This window comes from Vidua macroura, chromosome 4 (genome assembly GCF_024509145.1).
Source record: "Vidua macroura isolate BioBank_ID:100142 chromosome 4, ASM2450914v1, whole genome shotgun sequence".
Classification (NCBI taxonomy): domain Eukaryota; kingdom Metazoa; phylum Chordata; class Aves; order Passeriformes; family Viduidae; genus Vidua; species Vidua macroura.
Window position 1 is genome coordinate 38,161,423 of NC_071574.1, and position 9,505 is coordinate 38,170,927.

Sequence of the window (9,505 nt, forward strand, 5' to 3'; positions counted from 1 at the left end):
GTTTAACCAACCGTGTTAATTTACACAAGATATGTGGATTAAGTAATTTTTCCCTTTCTATTAATTCTGTCCAGGATCAACACTGTAATAAATCAGTATAAAACTTTCTTTAACAAGAACAGAGTTGAGCTTCAGGGTGATGATGAGAGTGACAGAATTCTTGCCACATAATGACAGAACCCAGTATTCCTAATGCATGCACTGAAGCATATTCCTTACGGAATAAGTCAGAGAAAATAATGTGAAGGTTACAAAAAAAGTGCTTCTAGCCTTTCGTGCTCCCTCCAAAATTATCCTGGTCCACTACACACATTCTCTTTCACACACAGAAAGTGGTGTTTAAACTTCCCCTCGGATACATATTTAGTCTCTGCTTTTCTAGTCTTCATTATGGCAGCATCCCCTTAAATTATCATTGCAGTATTATGAGCCTTGTGTAAAGAACTCCAAATAAGCTGAGTGAAGGAAGGGTCATGACCTGAGCTGATCCCCCTCACAAGTCCTCCACCAGATGAGTGAGGAGTCCAGGTAGTGCACACTCTCCCCTGCTCTGGCTCATCATGAAAGCATCGAGGACACTGCCCCCTTCCCAAACAGTGTTAAAGGCTTTATTATGTGCAAGACCCATTTTCTCCTGAAGGAGTCATCCCTGTTGAAAAGGAGGAAAAAAGCATTCTGTTAACCATTATTTAGGGAATCTGAAGAAGTGCCTTTGTGCTTACATTTTGATTACAGATGAAAATTTGAGCACTCTTGGATCCAAAGATATGTGTAGAGAAACAACAGAAATAGGTAAAGAGAGAGGGATATTCTGAGAGCTCATTGCAGAATGTTAGAATTTGGGGATAAATTTTGAAGATAAAAGGCAAAATTTTAACACATATATGGAGAAACTTCCAAATAGCATTTTTGATTCCAGTTCCCCACTGTATTGTACTTTTTGTAATCATAGATTACTGTCTCAAGTGGGGACATTTCATATTCATTTTATGTGATAAAAACTTGCAATATTATGTTCAAAACAATTGACTGTCAATTTTAAGTGCACAAGAACTGAAGGAAACGACAAGACATTTTATTCTACTTTAATTCTTGCAAATTAAGAGTTTAAGCAAACTCTGACAAATCTGCTCCTTAAAAAAAAAAAAAAAAAGAAAAGAAAAGAAACTATCCAGAAAAAAATCTTTCTAGTAGAATAAGGCAATGAAAAAACCCACTATGGATTTTTAAAAAAGTATTTTCTGGGATGTATTCCAGATATGATGCTGAAATCTGCCCACTTTGAATTTAGTTCTAAAACTGCTGAGTCAGAGGTAATAGATCTGACCCAACAGCATCAGGTAAAACATCCCACAGATGCACATCCCTTCACAGAAGTTCTATATGTGTGCTTAGGCACAGAATGGACATTTACACTAGAACACAGGAGTTAGGCACAACTTCGCTGTGTGAAGTCAGATTGATTTCAAGGTGTTTATTTTATTTTTGCCAGTAATTTACCATTTTGTGACATTTATTTTCTCTAGTAGGGCACTCTTAGTCAGCACATACATTGCTCACAAACCTGGAAGTTCAGTTGTTCCCTGAAGATGTCTCAGCCTACATAGCCCAGAGAGTGCAGTTTTGAACCCTTTATGAAACTACAAGACTTAGCAAGACAAAAACTCAAGATCCTTTTAGAAATTGTGTGCTACTCTATGCCAGAACAGTATAAACCAACTTTTCACAAAATAGTCCCTAAGCTCCGCAGTCCCCCACTAGTGTAAAGTCATAATAGTTTTAAAAGAAAAAAAGAAAAGAAACCCTTGAGAACCATGCTGGTATAACTGTATTAGCTAGGTATTTCTGCTGAGTGGTTACTTGTGAAATTAAAATTAATTAAAGTGTTGGTAAAAATCATACAAAATAATTAACAGCCAATTGTGTAGAAAGTCATCTGTGAAATTGCATATTCTGGTACTTGTGGATCCTCAGAGATGCTAGGATTACATTAGGTTCATATTTTATCTTTCAAAATTCAGAAAGGGAGAACATATTTGGAATGTTTTTTATATAGAACTGGAAATAAACTCTAGACATAGAGGAGTATTAATGTAAACTGTACATATTATATGAAGCCTTTAGCAATGGTGTGATGGGTAGCATAAGCCAATACTTTTTTTAGATTAAATGTGTTTATATATCTATCTTATATCAAAGACGGAATGCAAAAAGGAGCAAAATATTAAGAGAGTAGGTGATGTAGTTATAACTACAGATTGAATTTTATTAGAAGAAAAAAATAAGTTTGTTTTTTAAATTTCATAACTGTTTTGATTTTGCTTATGATACTTTTCCTACATTAGTTTTAACTGTAAGAATCCTATACAGGTTAATAGCAATTAACCTAAGGAACTGTTTGAGAAAATTTAGTACTCCTGTGTTCTACTGTATTGTTTCACTAAAAGAGCCTTGGGATAATCTGCTGCCTTGCTTTTTCCTCTAACCATTGATTTGTATTAGTAAGTAGCCTCACTACTTGTGCAGCTCTACTATTTCAACAGCCCCATCATTGACCATGATCATGTCAGACCAGACTGTTCTTGAAATTTTCTACCTTTTCTGTGGTCTCAAACTGTTTCCCTTGGAAAGTGCATTTTGCTAATGTTTTATGTCACCAGAAAGAAACTTCAGTAATAACAATATCAAAGAGGACTGATGTTCCTCAGGGAAGTTCCTACCTCGAAGTAGCCCTGACTCTCCTTGCTGTCCCCACTAATTTTGTACATCAGTGGTAAGCCCAGAGAAGTAATAGGGTGGTATGTGGTATGGAAAAATTGTATAAAAAATTTAGAGTGTGGAGTCACTGTCCCTGCAGATGTTTAATAAAAGACTGGATGTGAAACTTAGTGCCACAGTCTAGTTGCCATGAGGATGTTGATTCAAAGGACTTGATAATCTCAGAGGTCTTTTCCAGCCTAATTCTGTGATTCTGTGATTCTGTTCATTATGTGGAAAGTCCAGTTAAGTGTAGATTGGGTGTAATTACCCTGTTTGCTGTTGTATTCAATAATGTGTATTGGAGCAATTCATTAGACAACTGACTGGAAATGCAATAATGAAATGCAGTATTTTATACTTGTATAAATATGTACCATCTATTTTTTTTCTCATTCTTTCTTTTTTTATTCTCACTACTTACACTTCCAATGCCACACCATCTAAAGGCATCAGCCAGAAAGGATAATATTCCCTCAGAAGCCATAAAAAATAATAGATTATACTAGAAAAAAAGTATAGTTTTTAAGATTCTCACCCTTTTTTCTTGACTTTACAGTGCAAACTATTCTACTTTCTGATGCTCTTCTTGTTCTGTTTTGGTCCTGCATTCTTGTTAAACATAGGTTTTTACTGTGTATTTTCTTGCTCTCTGAGATATTCCCTTTTTGCTGGTAGTTGATATCCTCAAAAAGGTGCCTTTTACTTGACCTATTCATGATGCCTATATATCAGTGAAAGTGATATCTTCTATCTCCTATCTCCCTTCACCGATTCTTTCACTAAACATCATGAAGTTTAGTAGGAAAAGCAGTAAAGAGGACAAGAAGCAACACCACACAAAAGGGCTCTTCATCATTCATTACTTGAGAAAAGCTGATTTGCAGGAATAATTCCCTATAGGTGTTATTACATAATACTCAGTAAGGTCATTTGAAGCCTGTATTCTGCATCTGTTAAAATAAGAAGCTTTAATCTTGTAAAAATTTTCATTTTCTCTGATTGTCATGATTCCTAGGATGCCTGGACAAAACTAATATTATAGAGGAGCAATTAAATTTATCATCATACAGAAGCACAGCACTTATCTCACAATATTACTTGCTTTCAGTTGTTACCATCAATTGGCTAGGAATAAATTAAAAGAAGTTGAAAAGTAAGAAAATGTCACTAGCACTGTAAGAGTTGAAAGATTCATGGTTTTAATTGAAATTTTGGTGTTATTTAATTTTCTTAAAGGTTATAGTACAATAAACACAAAAATATATCCATAATATATAAATATATAATCTTTTCCTGAAATTATAAAGATGATAATCACTTAGAAAAATCACCAAGTTTTTATAGAAATAAAGAATGGATAGCTAAAGCACTAATCAGATTTTTACTCATGAAGAAACTCCTATTTGGTGCAAAAGGATTTCAGTGTCTTCAGTGATATAGTTGAAGTACAAGAGAAATTGGTAGAGCTGAAATGCAAGAGAATTTGAATTATATATTCAAATAAGGGGTCACAAAACCCCCTTTAGTCACTTTTGTCTGAGTTTTGGAAAATACCATGCTTCTTTAAAGGTACTGATGTTCTCCTCCTAGACTTTTAGAAGGACCCTTCATCACAGGAGTTTGACTAACTAGGCTCAATGTGAGCTCTGGTAACTCAGCTTTGAAACACAGCTGTTTGTTTTGTAGAACACTCAGCAGGGGTTCACCTCTCTTCTCTGAGGACTTGTTTTTGTTTCTGTTAACCGTGTTTGTTCTTCCTTTTTTTTCACCCTCAGGAGTGCTGGGGAGATTCTCGTGGTTTCTGCATGAGCTAGCGTGCAAGCATACTTTCACCCAGTCTTGTACCTTCATCATTTTAATTGTGAGCTTAACCTGCTGACCTGACCCTTTGGTTTTGACCTTGGATATACCTCTTCATTATCACCTTTGCCCATCAATTTGAACTTTTGAACTGTACTTGTCCTGCACAAGTGCTGTAGGACTGCAAACTTTTATGGCAGAATCCTGTTCCTTCCTGCCTTGCTGTAAGTCTGAGCTCCCAGCTTGCCTACCCTTTCTTTGCTACTCTCTGAGATGTGCTAAGTGCTTTTCATGGGACCAGGAGTCTGCCAACTAATTTATTCCACAGAAACTATCTTTCAAATTAAGTCTGGGCTGCTGAGGAAAGGTCTTGTGCCTCAGTGCTGTCATCTTGTTTTAGTAGATTTTCTTTTACACACTTTTATTGACATCTTGATTTGAACAGACACTTTTATTTCTTGAGTAACATTGTAGGTCTAATTAGTAACATATTAATAAGCTACTGAAGCTTCATTACAACACCTGAAAATTTTTATTTTCAAAGATAACATGCTAATATGATGCTATGTCAAATTTAATACTTATTAGCTGTTGTATTTTTTCTCTGTCATTATTTGAAGGAACTAATACTGGCTTAAAGGATAATGACTTCTGCTTCTTATAGCTATTCACCTGAAATCAATTTGCAATGAAATGCAGGAACAATTTCAAAATCAGTTAACCTTAAACTCAGATATGCCCCCAAGTTAGGTTGCATGAAGGTTTTTCCCACAAAAATCTGTTTTTAAGAGCAATTATCTGTGGCTATGATACTGTTTTCTGCAATGTAAGTCCAATGGAGTAGTGTAAAGTACAAGGAAAGAGGCAATAATATAATTGTAGCATGATTCTCTATGTTAATATGGATAAATAAAGAAATACCACATAGGGAGAATCTATTTTGCATTTCCCCAGTGCAACCTACCTTTTCATCCTGTTCTTTCCCCATACACAGGTCTACATATAGAATAGATACACTACACCCTCCAAGAAAAAGTAAATACCTGTCAAGTCCCTGACAGTGCAATTCTCATAGATCAGTGTCTGTGAAAGTTCCTGAGCTGTTATGAAATTGTTTTTGACTCACAAATCTGTTCTTCGCGTTTGCTCTACAAATATGATCTTGCTTTCATCATGACCTTTTGGAATTCAGGCAAATCCAGAGGATTTTTTGTTAACACTATTACTTTATTGAAAACTCTGGAGAATACTCAGACATTATTATAACTTCAAACTATATCTCAGATTTTTTTTATTTATTTGGTAGTAAATTACATTTATTTTAAGGCTACATTACATTATTTTTCCTAGATTTTGCCTCTTTTTTGCCCCTGGACTCTCTTAGTATCACACTCAGGCTTGGACTGGCAGTAATATTAATATGTAATATGGTTTTTTTTTGGGTCTGATAATAGATTTTCTCTCTCTCCTCAAATACATTGCATAAACCAGAGTGTTATGTGCTTTAACCATTGTTTCACATGTTTAAAATCATTAATACATTATCAATATGTGTGTTAATCTATGACATATCAGTACAAACATGCACAATCTTATGAAAGACTACGGATAATCACAGAATCATTAAGGCTGGAAAAGACCTCAAGATCATGAAGTAAAGACTTTGACTGAACACCACCTTCTCAATTTGACCACAGCCCTAAGTGCCATGTCAGTCATTTCTTGAACACCTACAGGGATGGTGACTCCACCACTCCCCTGGGCAGCCCATTCCAGTGCTTGACCATCTTTTCCATGAAGAAGTTCTCCTGATATCCAATGTGAATCATCCCTGATACAGCTTGGGGCCATTTCCCCTTGTCCTGTCACTTGTTGCCTGAGAGAACAGGCTGATCCCCACCTGGCTACACTCTCCTTTCAGGGAGTTGTGGAGAGCAATAAGGTCCCGCTCCAAGCCTCCTTTCTCCAGATTAAACAACCCCAGCTCCCTCAGCTGCTTCTCACAAGACTTGCTCTCTAGACCCTTTCCCAGCTTCATTGATCTTCTAATTTTTTTTCTGCATCTTTCAGAGACCAAATTAATAATTAGATCCTATAATGACCAATACATATCTTGTTTCAATCATTACAATTTGAAGGATCTTTTGAAGTGGAATGAAAAATGAGTTATTTAAAAAAATAGAGCAGGTGAAGTTTCTTCTTGTGAAGCATGCATCTCAAGACTTTGCTCATTAAAGTAGCAAGTCTAAATTTACACTGAAAACCATCCTTTTTTCCCTATCTTCACAGGCATATAATTTAAACATTAATTTTAAATAGCCTCAGGGCTGTTGGACAAGTAATGAAGGCTTTTCTTGTTAGTTTCATTCAGTTTTCTCACACAGCCTTCAGTTTCTTAATGAAGAGCAGAAAAGTTTCAAAGTTGCATGATGTAAGAGAAGATAACATAATTTCTTCCAAAATGTGTGAGCAAATCATCCACTTAAGGTTTGACTGCTCCTAGAAATCAATAGCACATCCATCTTCTCATGAAGTGTTATACAGGTGCTAAGGCTGGAGTCTGTGTCTAACAGAGAGTGGAAGCAGCATTCTACTATTCCCTGTTCCCTTTGCTCCAATGGAAATAATTTCACAAGGCTTAAGTTAGAAAATAAATAGAATTAATGGCTCCTGGAAATTTTACAAGTTTTCATATTTTAATTTTTTTTTTCCATTTTTAAAGCATGGAAAAGACTCCTATGTGTTTTGAACTGGCTCAGGTTTCTCATGTATTATTTCTAGACCTAAAGTCATCAGCAGTCCTGAGATTGATATGGAAGATAAACATGGATTCTGAGCAGCTTTCTGAATTCTTTCTCCAACCATATAATCCATGTCCACAATAACCATGCTCATTATCATAAAGTGACTATTTATGAGCAAAAGGTTATTACAACACCACAGTTATCTGGATGTTGAAGAGAATGGTTTGAATTCATGCTACATGAGATACCTGTATATGTTTGGAAACAATTCAGTATTAGTACAGATTTATATGATGCAAAATACCTGTATGAATGTCATAACTGACTTTATAGCTTTTCCCCCCCTTAGAATAAATGCTTTTACATCATTAAATTAAAAGATGAACAATTCAACAGTAGGATGGCATCTGCATGGAATAACATGCAGAGGAAAAATAAGTACCATAAGCACATTGAAATAGAATAATAATAGTATAGTACTGTTTGTATTGCCTACACTACACAAGTGTTTGGTCACCTACCCTCAACTTTAAATACTCACTGCAAAATGTAATGTGTAATATACATGCATTGGCTCTTTCCTTGCAGTGTCAATCTCATACCATGTGACCAAGTTTCTTAAAATCTCTTTCTTTTGGCACAATTACAATAAAATCACATTATAAAATGTTTATGTTACATATGTTGATACAAAACATGTCCTTAAATTAACTTCAAAGATTTGCTATAAACCTTTGAGCACTTGTGAAGTGTGCCATCATCGTGTGGCATTACATGCTTCTGACTTAACTTCACGGTTATAAATCCCTTACATGTAGCATCCCCAAACTCTCTTTTCAAATGTAAGTTTCGTTTTTTGTCTTTATTAAATTACAGTGTGATTCTTAAAATATTCTGGCACTGTCATGTTATATGCCATAGTTTGTTTATTGTGATTCAGAGCTAGAATGTTTGTTGATAACAAGCATGGCTAATTGCATTAGCAGTGAATATACGATGACCCTGAAGTCTCTTTCTTTAAATGTGTGATTTTTCTTTTAAAGTTTTCCCTCATGGAGGACTCAAGTTTGTTTTAGCCTGGTATCACCACACTTCCAGAGCTATGTGTTAAAAGAATGCTTACATTGATATACTAACATCACTTTACCTAGAAAGAGTGTGCTGGGCTGAGAAAGGCATATGAACCTCTGCCTTCTACTCAGGTCATAATTTATGGAATGTTGCCATCTTTCATAATACAAATCCTAGACTGTCAGTAGTACAGCAAATGCTTTCCCTCTTAAGGGAACTTCTGTAGACCATATCCTCTCAGAAACACTCAGCTAATGTTTCTGTGCTTCTGCACAAGACTTCTGACCTAGCGCAATCTGTGGTTTTCCTTTTGCTGAAAAGAACTGACAGTAATACAGAAGTCTATATATTCCCAACTCAGATAATCTTCTGTAACTTTTACATATAGACACTTTGCACCTTAAGAATTTTCAATATCATTGATGTTATAATTCCTGCTAAAAACAGAGATGAAATTCATAGATTTTACAGGGAAACTATCTGCGAGCAAGTGAAGGAAGTACATAACGTCCTGCTTGTAAAATGCAAAATGAGATTCGGGACAGGGCAATGTTATGAAGCCGTTCAGGAAGCGTGGAGCTCACGCATTTAGTTTCTGTGCCCACAGCCCGGCTGCCGAAGGTAGCCAGGCGTTCGTGGCGAGGAAAGGCGGTGACCGCGGCGGCTCTCCGCACCCGTCCCAGGCATTTCAGCTGCCCCATACCCGGGAACGGGGACACCGCTAGTTCCCCAAAGAAAGCAACTCACCTGAGCAGTACTGCAGCTTCCCACAGATAAAACCCCGAGACAGCCGCGCGGAGGTACCTAATCCGTGCCATGCTGCTCGGAGACGCGGCGGAGCCCGGGAGCGGCGGCGTCGGAGGCATCGGAGGGGCTCCGCGGCGCGGCTCGGCGGGCTCGGGCGAGCGGGCGGGCAGCACCCCAGCACCCTGGAGAGCTCCGGCGGCTCTCGCCCGCCGCCCGCCTCAGCGCCTGGCGGCCCCCCGCGCCCTCCCGCTGGGCCCCGCCGCGCCCGCCCCGCCGCTCCGCATCGCAGCCGAGCGGGAGCCTAATCCCAGCCGCGGCGGCGGCGCCGAGCCGCGGCGGCGGCGGGAGCCCCTCTGCCCGCCCGGCTGCCCCCGGCTCCTGGC

At 37.8% G+C, this 9,505-nt stretch overlaps 1 protein-coding gene across 2 annotated transcripts in view; it reads right to left on the reverse strand.

Annotated features, from left to right (window-relative positions):
* Window positions 1–9,241, reverse strand: part of GLRA3 (glycine receptor alpha 3) — an 81,669-nt gene extending 72,428 nt beyond the window's left edge. For both annotated transcript variants that reach the window (XM_053975777.1, XM_053975778.1), the window contains exon 1: window positions 9,123–9,241. In XM_053975777.1, the coding sequence (XP_053831752.1) occupies window positions 9,123–9,241 (119 nt within the window). The remainder of the gene's footprint in view (window positions 1–9,122) is intronic.
* Window positions 9,242–9,505: the final 264 nt, after the last annotated feature.